Source organism: Salminus brasiliensis, chromosome 2 (assembly GCF_030463535.1).
Source record: "Salminus brasiliensis chromosome 2, fSalBra1.hap2, whole genome shotgun sequence".
Classification (NCBI taxonomy): domain Eukaryota; kingdom Metazoa; phylum Chordata; class Actinopteri; order Characiformes; family Bryconidae; genus Salminus; species Salminus brasiliensis.
The window spans coordinates 35,370,633-35,383,335 of NC_132879.1; the positions used below are offsets into that span (position 1 = coordinate 35,370,633).

At 41.7% G+C, this 12,703-nt stretch overlaps 1 protein-coding gene across 1 annotated transcript; it reads right to left on the minus strand.

Moving 5' to 3' along the window:
• Positions 1–8,360: 8,360 nt before the first annotated feature.
• spi2 (Spi-2 proto-oncogene) lies at positions 8,361–12,703 on the minus strand. The gene is made up of 5 exons (XM_072673430.1): positions 12,692–12,703; positions 11,409–11,508; positions 10,063–10,163; positions 9,761–9,959; positions 8,361–8,677 (listed from the first exon to the last, which is right to left on the minus strand). Exons 1-5 carry the CDS (start codon positions 12,701–12,703, stop codon positions 8,361–8,363), a joined length of 729 nt encoding a protein of 242 aa, XP_072529531.1.

Genomic DNA, 12,703 nt, shown 5'->3' on the forward strand with positions numbered 1-12,703 from the left:
GAGCTGTGCTCCACTAGAGGTGTCACCAGATGAGGGGTACAGGCACAAGTTGGGGCCCTCTGCCCTAAGTTAGAATGCGGGATTAGAGGTGGCGCTCTGGTCCGTCGGCCTGTGGACTGTAAGGAAGAACGAAGAGGAAGAAGGGAGGAGAAGGAGAAGGCTGCAAACGAGAGCGGAGCTAATGATGATGAGAGGAGACGGCCAGTCTGTGACAGTCCCTTGGTGAGAGGACAGTGACGGACAAAGTGACAGAACTGGGGGAGATGAACTTAGCGGGTTTATATAGCACTGGTCCAGGGCCACTCCTCCATTTGGTCATGGGGCCCAAAAGCATCCCTGTCCCCTCACTATCCCCCACCCTGCCCCCACCTCGCACAGCACAGGGGATTAGGGGTGGCTCTCTAGCCTGTCTCCTCCATGCCGTTGTGGAGGGACAGCCAGGGGTCTGGCAGAGGAGGGGCTTTGGATTCAGTGTACTATCCTAAGCAGGGATGGAGGATCTGAATACCCCAAGCACCTTTAAAAAAAGGCGAGGAGAGTCAATCATTTCAATCGTTTTCAGTGACACAAAAACACTTGGTTTAAAGGTAGCCATAGTTCTTCTTTGTTGCTTAAATAATTATAAATTAAAATAATGCCCATCAACAATAAACGACTAATAAATTATGTCCTGAAGCAGTTTTAGATACCTATATAATAGTGTTATTTTACTTCAGAAAAAAATAATTATCTAAATAAATAAAAATAAGCAAGAATTAAGAATAAAAAAGAATTCAGAATAAAATATTTTTTTTGTAATTTCTGTTCTGCTTTGCTTGGCTGGGTTATGTCACTTTTTCTTTTTCTTTTTTTTTTTTAAATTGTGATTATTTCTAAGACCTACCAGTTGGTGTGGCTATCCTCGTTGGCACAGTGTGCAAAGGGATCTATCTGAAGGGATCGCTTACTGACTGGTCGCTCAATCCGGGTCTGGATTCCTGGTGTGGTGTAGTGCTTTTGAGTTCCTCTTCTGATGGGTGGTTAGCTCTAGTCTGAGGTAGCCCATCTTGTTTTTTTATAAGGAGCAGACGCTGTAGAGAAGATATGGCAAAAGCTGGTTAGCTGGTGTTAGTTTTCAACCAAGCACACTGCTCACTCCTCCGGCTTTAGGTTCCTCGCTCACCAAGTTTGAGTTACCGTTAATCAGACACTGGCACAGGAACAAGGCCTGATTTATGTAGGAACCAGCTTTTCTCTAGCAGTCTGGTGATGCTGTGCTGCTAGATGTGCAAAGGTGCTGTTGCATTTTCCTGCATCGCAGCCTTAGTTATTGAAAGACTAGTGGGCTAGGTGTATGTAGATTAGTCATTGTATGTAGATGTCATTAGAAATAGACCATTTGAGGCTTACTTTTCAATTAAGAGAAAGCAGTGATTGAGGTTGTCACTGGATGAGAATGTTATGTCACTTTCAATGTAACCATATAACTTTCATTAGTCGGCTATGCCAAGATAACAGTTTTCCATTCTAAGGCACCTTAAAAAGAGGACAAGCACGGAAAGCAATCCCTTGTTCATTGTGCTGTTGAACATCTCTAAGAACTGGGTTCCCAGTTCCCAAGCAATCATATTTGTACTTGTGTGGATTCTCTGGTCCAGGCATGTTTAGCATATACCTCGACACTCACTGGCTATTAGTGGGTGTGTCTCTGGTTCTCTAGGGTTCCGAGAGCTGAAGCTCCACCATTTCACTAGAAGGCGGCCTGGTGTTTTTAGTGAGCAGTGAGCGAAAACGGAAAGCTTTTCTCTATCTTTCTGCCAAGCATCAGAGATCAGCTTAATCCCAGTTGGAGGCCAACCAAAAGTGGTTAACTAAACAATTCTGGCTGTAAATTCTGATGAGATGCCTGGGCGATGTTTTTACAGTCTATACATAGAAAGTCATGATAAACCTTGACATTTGTTTTTGATGGTTGGTGTTGCTGCCATGCTAATTAAGCTGTTAACAACCTGCTTCTACGTTAAACCGGCCCCATAGACAGAGTGAAGATTCTCTCAACAAGGCTTAAGGCTGTAGAGGCTAGAGAACTTGGTTTGCAAAGGGTTCTTTATTAGCCACTGGAAGAGTGGCCAAAAGTGGCAATGTTCAAACACAGCAGTCGCTACTGCATGAATAAAGCACAGAGATTTGTTGTAGGAACTATCACTTGTGCCATAGATGGAAGGTTGCTGACATAGAGGTCAAAGAAGCCAAATTGAAATAAATGAACTGGTCTCCCCCAGTTTTTCTCTTCAGTGTATCACATTTTTAGGCACTTCCCCCCAACCCCCCAGCAATTAAAGACTTATCCTGAAGTCATGTGGGAATCAAATAGGCATTTAAGCCAAATGGTAAGTGTCATTCTATCCAGAGCCACGGTTCTGCATTTGGCAATAATGGACGCTATATAAAGCACGGGAGACTGGAAAGAGGACAGTAAAGCCAATAAATGGTCCACCAGTTATCTCAATTGGCTTAATTACTGCATTATGAGATCCTACCTCATTGACAGGGGGATGCTTCGCTGGGTTGCTGACAGCCCAGCGTTCAGTGGACCCTCCTGCTGCAGTGTTGGGTGACTGGACGAGTCGAAAGTATGTGGCCTTTATTGGTGACAGGCACTCCTGTTAGCTGGCCCATTTATAACCCTGAGTAGGCTCCAGTGGTAAATGCTGGGCTTATGTGCAGTATCATGTGGGCACGCTACAAAGAGCAAACAAAACCATTTGGGGTGGCTCGGGCTGGGCAAGGGTTCACATCTCACTAAGGCTTTGGCTATGAGGTCACCCACCTACAGCTAGAAAAGAATGGAACGGGCAGCCACAGTGCCATCTGCTTGCATGTTTGAGCATGTCCTCATACACGTAGGCGCAAACAGACCTAACTGAACCTAATCTCTGCAGCCTCCATGAAGCCTGAAATGGCCAGCCTATTGTGAAATAGCGGTAATGTAAAAGGTATTAATAGAGAACCTTGTCTCTAGGAAGATGGGAATGGAAAAGCCACTCCCAGCTCTTACTTGTGGAACTCAGTGGGGTATGGCGGAAACCCTTTATTTGAGTGGCTCAGGAAGAGAGTGGAGGAGAACCGACAGGGCAACCATGTCCATCAGAGTGAAAAAAAAAGGGGGGAAAGGAAAAACGCAGGAGACTCTAGCTAGAAAATCAAACTACATGCTCTGCAGGAGCTAATCCTGGAGCAGCTGTGGAGCTGTTTATAGAGCACTTACATCACCAGTATGCAGCATCTCTAATGGGATGAATTTCATTCTGTTATAATGGTATATCTCCCAGCTTTCCCCAGCTCTCGTAGTTGCTGTAAGGACTAAAAGTTGGTCAAGTTAAACTATTGAGTCAGCTTACAGATTACAGTTTTTGATAAGACTGACAGCTACTGCAAAGATCTCACTGTGACATTAGTGGCACTAAGACTTAGTGAACTATGGCAGTGTTTACTGGATACTGTCTCTCTATCACCTGCATACAGGGGTTTATTCTGCAAGGCTTACATGAGCAGGACTGTGCAGGACGCGCTTTGTTCATGCAAGTCCAAAATCTGGGGCAACATCGCCACCTGGAGGCCATCTGCATTAATGCCTCCATCCCCAACCAAGCCATCCTCTACTGAAGGCCTACATAACAGTCAAGCAAATACAAGCAGGTCGTTTTAGTATCAATAGAGTGATTAAACACTTATTACTGGATATTAATATTAAGAATGCTGCATATAGGCTATAGCGTTACCAGTTTATTCAGACTCATAGTCCTCGAATTCATGAAATTCTAGGCATCTTCCTAAATAGCAAGGTGATGTTTGAAATGAAGGTTAAGCTTGAAATTTTAATATCAGTACTATGTTGGATCTACAGTAAAGTATTGATGGAAGTCGCATTTCCTCACGTTTGCAGCAACGACATTGAATACACTACATTGACTTTACTTCAACAGACCAAAATGGACGTTTACAGTAAACCGCTGCCTCTCAGTTAAGGAGAAAACATTTAATAACGCAAAAATGCTCAGTTTCTGAGTAATTATTGGTTATGCATATCAGTTCTAACGGATTTCTGATTGTTTTGAAGCATGAACTAAATGACCTTTACATTATTGTGGCAAAATGCCTGGTTGTGACTAAAGATTCACGCCATCTAGCACTAGCTGAATTGTAAAATCTTCCAACCTTCTCATATTTCCAAGCTTTTTGGATCTCTTCTGGAACTTTGTAATACAATAATTGCGGAAAAGGCGCCATAGGAGTGTTGCACCTCTTGATTTGGAAGATGAACCGAAGGCATGAACATTAACATTGAGGAGAGTGAGCAACAAGCTCATGCAGATAAATATAATATGGATATTTTATGTGGATCAGCATGTGATTGTGATTTGGATCATATCTTATATCCCCTCAGGATTAGAGGTTCTAATTCACAATATTCACATTTTGCATAAATATATTTTTACATGAAAAAAGGAAAAGTTCAAGGTTTAAAGTTTGTAAGCATAACTGCATGCATTTATTAATGCAGATCTATTTCTGAATATATTTAAGCAAATGTACTTCTATTTCACTGTGCTGATGTCTCTTTTCACTTTCTTTCCCTTCCTGCATTCCACAAAATGACCCTTACTGCACATAAAGCAGGGTTGATTTACCATATTTTACTGCAGTAATAGTGTTTTTAATAGGTGTAAGGTTGATATAGGTAGTGTAGGTTTCTGTTGATGTTTTTTTGTTAAATTTTTGTTAAAATTTCACAGTTGTTTCAGTATTAATTCAGGTGGCAAAAGTGACTGACAAACAAATCAACATCAGAAAGACTGAACCGTTGATTCAGTGAAGTTAATGTTGACAGTTTAACACCTATTCAATGACTGATTGCTATCTGAGGTATTTCATCTTATCACATTGCACTCTGTGCACTTCTGTATACAGTCAGTGCTGCAGCCTGCATAAATCAACTCCCTGTCATTCAGCCAACGCTACCTCTATATGTGTGCCCTATGATATTAATAATACTCACGAATCTGTTGTAAAGTGGTACCTTTTCTGTTCTGTTTTATCTTGTATTCCAAAAGTGTTTTTATGTTTAGAATGACATTCTATAAGAGCTCACAGGGGACAGAATGTGCACGAAACTGCAGATAAACAGATATGATACAGATGTTCATATTTCAGCTTTTTGACCCTGCTAAAATCCAGCTCAGGATGGTAGGTGGTTTCAGATGGTCTAAGCTGGTCTTTGATGGTCAATGTGGTTGAAAAGCTGGTCATCCCATATGCTGGTAAACAGGCTGGTTAACCAACTCTTGACCACCATAGCGTATGTTGTCCAGCTTGGTTGTGCTGGTCATACTTTACGACCAGCTTTCTAATGCTGGTCCACCAGACCATGTGGTCTATCTTGGTCTGGTTGATCATGCTTGTAGACCAGCTAAACTATCAAACTCAAATGCAAACCCTATACCCTATGCTGGTCAAGAGCCAAGCTGCTCAACCAGCTTGACCAGCTTGTGCTGGCCAGTCTTTGTTTTTTTGAGCAGGGCAGCGACATTTGAGGAGGGAAAAAAATTAGACAGGACAAAATGTCATGTTTGGAACATTTGTTTTAACCACAGGACACAATGGCACCAATCTTGTCACCAAAAAACATTGTCCATTTTCATACAGAGAAAAGCTGCTTAGACACAGAGCACTCATTGAGCACTCTATAGAATGACACATGACTATTGAGCCCAAAATTCTGTACCATCCATGCAGTGAACACACACATACACACCTGCGGCGCCCAGGGAGCAGAGAGGGCGAAGGGCCTTGCTCAAGGGGTCCAACAGTGTCAGCTTGCAAAGCCCACATATCAAACCCACAACCCTGTCATCAAAAGCCCGGAGCTCAAACCGCTGAGCCACCACTGCCCACAAAACACATAACAGGGGAGAGCACAAATGCAGTCCCCCACTACCAGAAATTATGCAGTTGAGATTCTCGCATGTGGGGGATTCGCAAGGGTCATCTCCTTTGAGAACTCACTGGTCACTCCTTCTACAGAAGCTCGAAGCCTTGGTGCAGTCATGGATGATAAGTTATCGTTCTCAAGTCATGTTGCAAACGTAACTCAATCCTGCAGATTTCGTCTGTACAACATCTGGAGAATTCGACCCTTCCTCTCTAGAGAGGCCGCCCAGGTGCTCGTTCAATCTCTCGTCACTTCCAGACTTGACTACTAGACTACTGCTCTCCCTTTTGCTCACCATCAGGCCCCTGCAACTTATCCAGAATGCAGCGGCACGGGTCGTCTTCTACGTTTCTAAATTCAGCCATGTCACTCCACTGCTGTGTTCTCTTCACTGGCTTCCTGTAGCTGCTGCCCACATCAGATTCAAAACCCTGACGCTGGCCTACAAAGCCAAGAATGGACCAGCCAGCCCCTCTGTATTTGATGGCAATGGTCAAAAGCCGATCCGCACCAAGAGGCCTTTGAGCTTCAAATACGGCTCAGCTCGATCCGCCATCCCTCAAAATCCACGGAAGACAAACATCCAGGCTTTTTTCTGTCCTGCACCAAAGTGGTGGAACGAGCTTCCCCTGGGTGTCCGAACAGCAGAGTCACTCAAGGTCTTCAAACGCAGACTGAAGACCCACCTCTTCCAAGACTACTTGGACGAGTAGTAGTACTATGGTCACCTTATTGATTTGTGTTTAGTAGTGTCTAAACTTAGAGGTATCTTTGAACTATTAGCCTATTCAAACTGAGGTTATCTTTGGGTGAATAGCAAAGCACTTTTGTAAGTTGCTCTGGATAAAAGCGTTTGCTAAATGCTTTAAATGTAAATGTCAGCACAACCCAAGTGCAATGGTGGAGCCTCACCCTGGGCAAACCACCTTTGTTATTATGGTGTCACCCCTGCCAGGTAAGGAAGTCAGAAGTGTGGATGTAACTGTCTGGACATCACTGTACTATTGTATACACATTCAGTGCATGCGATTGTTGCATACTAGATTCTGTATACAACCACAAGACACTATAGACAGATACAAATAAGCCACATTATTGTATAACACATACTTATATATAGTATATAATTATGTTATAATTACATGTAATAACAAATTACATTATTTTAAAGAATCCTATGGTAAGCTTTTGGCTTTTGGTCCAGGAGTGCTAACATGCACAAACTTAATGGGAACTTTCTTATTTTATTATTATTTATTTACTTATTCTCAGAGGGGCTGAAAGCAATTTTAGGGAGGTCCAAAGTCCATAAACCTAAAAACGGAGTGAGAGTAATCAGACAGAAAACATTTCTTCCTTTTTAATGTGAACAACAATTTCACAGACATTAGATGAATGGGTAACTCTACAAAAGCCTAGTTTTTACACACATAGACAGTGTAAAGACAGAATAGTGAAAACACTGAAGGCCATTCCTTCAGCTATGAAGGAAGCTTCAGAAGGTGGCTTCTTGTTCTCTTTGTATTTAGATGCCACAGTAGTTACATTCTGACACTGTAACTTCTGCACCATTTATGAAGAAACTCAACATTTGAACAAGAAGCCATCCTCATCATGGCCTATGGTACTGGCAACAGATAACATCACTACCTGCCCCAGAGCTACCACACCATGTGGAAGACTGGGGTTCAATTCCCGGTCTGGGTGACTATGCTGCGCCACACCAATAAGAGTCCTTGGGCAAGACTCCTAACACTACATTAGCCCACCTCTGTAATACGAGTAACCTCCTGAATCTGGATAAGAGCGTCAGCTAAATGCCATAAATGTAAATGTTGTATTCACACACAGCTATACAAAATGTCAGTTCCAATAAGTATTCTCAGAATGGTTGACCCCCCCCCCCTATTTTGACAGAGCACAGTATACTTGCAGCTAGCTAGATAGCATCTTTTGTCTCTTATGGAAGGAGAGAAATGAGAATAAAGGTCCTGGGAGGAACACACATACTGTGCACCATCATTTAGTAGTATCCTGGAATAGAATGCCTGTGGAAGAGGCAGCCCATAGTACTTTTTATTGTACATTGTGTGTGTAGGCCTATGTTGTGTAGGCCTATGTATGACAGTCTTTCACTTCTTTTTTATGGTTATTATTGTTATTAAAGTCATATGAATCAACAAGCCATAACCACATATATCCATTACTGTACATATTTTAAAGAAACCCCTCACTAAACAATGCAAATCAGTAGCTGTTGGGTTCTGATAGACCTTGGGAAATGGTTAAAGTACAGATGCTTCCACTGCTAACCCAACCCAAGCCACAGGTGAGTACTACCATACTTGTTCCTGTGTGATTGCAGAACGTGCCCAAAGATACACTTATGTCAGTGTAGGGTATTCTTCACTCGCTGCTGACTCCTTAATGTGGTGAGGGTGTCTCTGCTGAACTGGTAGGTCAGTTTTTTCCTCACTTTGATGATTTCCCCCGAGTGGGTGTAGTTTCTCAGGGCGCGGGACATCTTCTGGTAGGTCATGGGCCGCCTGTTGCCCTTGCGCTGGCCCCAGAGTTCTGCCACACGCTCCTTGTGTGTGGAGGAGAACCGGAAAACCCCTGCTGATGAAGGAACCCATGACACACAGTGCGCCATTCCGGGGTCTTCTAGCATCTCAAACAGGAAGTGGAAGAGGCGCACCTTTTTCCCTGAAATCACAGATGTTAGGGAGTGTGTTAGCTCTATATGACATGGTGTAGCCCTGTTTTTATATATAATGGCACAAAAATGGGGTTAGAAGTGTGATATTTCATCTAGCGGTGAAGCAGTCTGTTTAGGAACCAAAGCCACATTGGATGCAGTGCCAGCTATTAGTAATAAAATCTGTGAAAAGTGAAAGTGAAAAAATAAAAATGAAAATAATAAGAATATGTATATGTGTTATTTAAAGACTTCATTTACTTTACTGTTTTTTCATTCGTAGCCTCAGGGCAGCACTATGCAGTTAGACAACTTTTGTTAAGGTACTCATGCAAAAGCAGCGGTTCTCAAATCTGCTCCTGGGGACCCCCTGCCTTACATGTTTAGGTATGCCCCAGCTCTAACACACATGATTTAATTGATGGGCTGCAGCAGCAGCCCAGTTAATCATATGAATCGGGTTGTAAAAACAGTCGGGAAGTCAGGGTGCAGTTAGGTGACATGTGTGATGTGTGTGTGCGTGGATGAGTGACGATGTGTATGTGCATGCAAGAACCTGATGTTTGTCAAAAAACAATTATATACACTGTTTATATTTTGCATGCATTCCGTTATATGTGTATATACAGAAGATCGCATAGCACACGCAAGCAAAAGTGGTTGTTCTGTGGCATTATGCAAAGAGACCATAGCACAAAAACAAGGAAAACTGTCAGCTATGTGTTTTCTTCCTGTGGTGTAGCTTGAGTAGTTTGAGTAGTTGGAGCATGTCAAAAAATTTAAAACAGCTCATTGTAAAGCCATCTCTAGTGGGAAGGGTGTGACTTTCTTGGCAAAGGCTAAGCATTTCTCCTAAAAGAAACGAAAGGGGTCTTTCTGGAAAAAAGACTAGGATAACGATCCCCTTCCACACCGCATTATAGGCAATCATAACTATTTTGTGGCAATGAGACACAGATGAGAGATAAAGAAGAATAGTAGATTGTGTGGTGGCAGTTATGGGCAGGACTGGCCACTCCTAAACTATTGTTCCATAATGCAATGCTTAGCTGCTCAGATATTATCTGTCAAACCACAAAAGCAGAACTTACCTCTGCCTGCAGGTGTAGAGCTGGGCAATGATTCAGCACTCCAACTCCGCTCAGGTTTTACACGTGGAGTTAAAGGCTTCTCTGGACCAGCCAGGGGGTTTAAAGCCGGCTCAGTGCAAACACTCTGGATTACTGATTCCCTCATCCCAAACTCCGTGCCTGGATCAAATCCATTTATCTTTATCTGTTGTCCTGCATCCTTTAAAGTGCAAAAAAACAAGGCAATTTCAACTGGGAAGCTTGCAATGTAGAAAAATAATCATATCAACCTTTTGAGTTGAGACATGATGAACTTGCTTTACCTGTTGAGCTTTTGGTGCAGAAAGCAGCTGCAGAGAATCCGAGTGGTCTGTTGCATCGCTATAGCCCTCTCCAACAAATTGGGGATTGTCCTGGGATTCAGCTGTTGGCAAAGTACAGTAATACTATGTGTGTAACACAATGGCAATTATGATATATGCATTGGTGTCTGTTTAGTGCTCAGAATCTGGACTACAACCAGAACTTGGCATGGCCTTAACCTGACCGTTATGTTTAATATGTAAGTTTCGTAAAGCTCCATTTTATTATACATGATAGATTTTCTGTTTGGGTTATAGTGAAAACCCATGAAAATCATGTGTGAGGGATGTCTAAGTTCGTATATGCATTATAAATATATATTATGATATATTTATAACATTTATTGGAGATAAAGAGGAGATCTGCTGCTCTGTGCTAAGTTACAGGGATATTTTTAAAATGACATTTTAAATCATATTTCCAACAGTAAATATGTGAGTAAAGGCATGTTTTATAATATATATAATTCAAATGATGAATTATTATATGTTTTCTCCAGTAGGTCAGGCTACTAGAGCAAACCCCTGATGGCCAATTTGAGTGTTTAACTCCTAAATAAACCACATTTCTGCACAAACTGATCTGAAAACATAAAATTACCCCTGATAGCCAAATGTGTCCAAATACTTTACTGAAGCATCCTTTCCTAGATATTTGCCTGATCTGGTAGCCATGTGGATACGTTCAACATCCACATACGGTCATACATTTTAAATGTGTATTCGGTTGAATGTCCAGCATCGATGTCCAGCATGCATTTTTTACCTGAAAATCTTTAAGTCATAATTAGTTTGAGCTTTAAAAAGCCCATTAACTGTTAATGTAAGTGTCAGGTTTAGGCCATGAGCTAAAAGCCATGAGGTATGAATCCAGGAAAAGAGACAGGTATAGGTGCTACTCCTGGTTCTTTGCATAATGTTATAGAATTAACACTTTTGGTTCCCTATAGCCATGTGCTGCGTAAATAACTTTTGCTTAATGAAAAGGTTCTACAAGAAACTATAGGTTCTTCTCTTAGAATCTTGCTGTTATATGGAGGTACATGAAACTTCCAAAAGGTTCATGCAAAAGTGGTTGTTCTGTGGCCTTGTGCAAAGAGGCCATTTGCCAACTTTTGTGTAGCCACTGAATTGTAATTACAGAAATGCACTGAATGATGCACTGAATTTACTTGATTTAACTTCCACATAAATGCAAAAACACAGCCATTGCTAAGAAACGGAAAGTAAAAGACAGACTATATTTTCTCCATTGAATGCATTACTTTTTTCAGTGGCTACAAGTCTTTTAAGATGCCGTTACTCACGGCTTTCCCATGAGCTCCCTCTTCTAGTCTCCTGTCTCCAGTGCTCTTCAAGGAACTCCAAGATGACTTCCAAATCTGTCTGACAGGCCTGTGAGATATTCTGTCCAAGAATGCACACAACCTTATCTCTCAGGCATGGATTAAGGCTCTGTCATAATAATATTGTTCTATTCTGGAAAATAAAACGATATTTACCATAATGTTCTGTCCCCTTCACTTCAGGCGGCGCCGTCACACGTTCTCTGCTAACGTAAAAAGAAAACACTTTTTGTAAACACTGAAAACAGACATGCTATATATAATGACACAGATTGGATAACCTTGTTGTAACTCAGCAGTGCTAATGACCCATGGTGTTTCTGACTCACTCTTAATAAGCTCTCTGCTAGGGGGTTGGACAGGCCTCACTAACGTGATCTACGACCCGTATGACAAGAGGGGGTCTCTGAGATCCCAAAACACTCGACACACACAAAAAGCCACAACGACCCTAACAGCAGCAACAGCTCCAGATCTCCCCAACACACACCTCTCTGGCTTTGTAAACATTATGTACTGCCTTGACCACATCCACCTCCTAACTGAGCAAGATAAGGAGAGCCCAGCCACAGTAAAACCCTAATTCTCATATCCCGTAGCAGAAAAACAGCTCACACAGTCACTTAGCTTAGAACGCTTTAAAGATCTTTTTTTTAGTCACACATAACCACAGAGTTTAGTAACAGACCACACATCTGTACCTGTCAGATGCCAAGCAATTCAAGACAAAAGCCTTTGAAAAAACACAATCTATGTAGTCTATCTTCCTCAAGATGGGTTTTACTTTGTTTTTGAGTACTTTTACCTTGAAAAGTTAATGTTTCAGAATATTATTCAATACTATTTAGTAGATCCAGGCAGGTCAATGTATTGTGTAGGTTAATGGTCGGATGAGACCCAAATTCAGCTTTCTGGCAAAAATATAAAACACCACATGTTGCACAAACTCATAAATATTACATCATGACAATATATTCCAATATATTTAACGATACACAATATGTATCGCAACACTTATAACACGCCAACCAAATGCATCAGCAGTTGCAGATTCTTAAGAACTGCTATTCCAACACTCTCCCATACTGAAAACAGTGATTTATCATTTTATCTCCTCCCCTCATCCATTTAAACAGCACTAATTACACTCTCTGATATCCACAACATACTCAGAAAAGCATATTGTGTATGGCGGTAACAGAATGTATCACAATGCGACAATTTTTTGTCACATTAGCACAGACATAACACTGCAT

Bases quoted from the DNA above. Each gene is read 5' to 3' on its own strand.
- spi2 (XM_072673430.1), bottom strand. The intron at 10,164-11,408 runs GTGAGTAACGGC...CTTTGCCAACAG, and splicing joins AGGGAGCTCATGGGAAAGCC to CTGAATCCCAGGACAATCCC. The intron at 8,678-9,760 runs GTAAGTTCTGCT...CTGTGATTTCAG, and splicing joins CTCTACACCTGCAGGCAGAG to GGAAAAAGGTGCGCCTCTTC.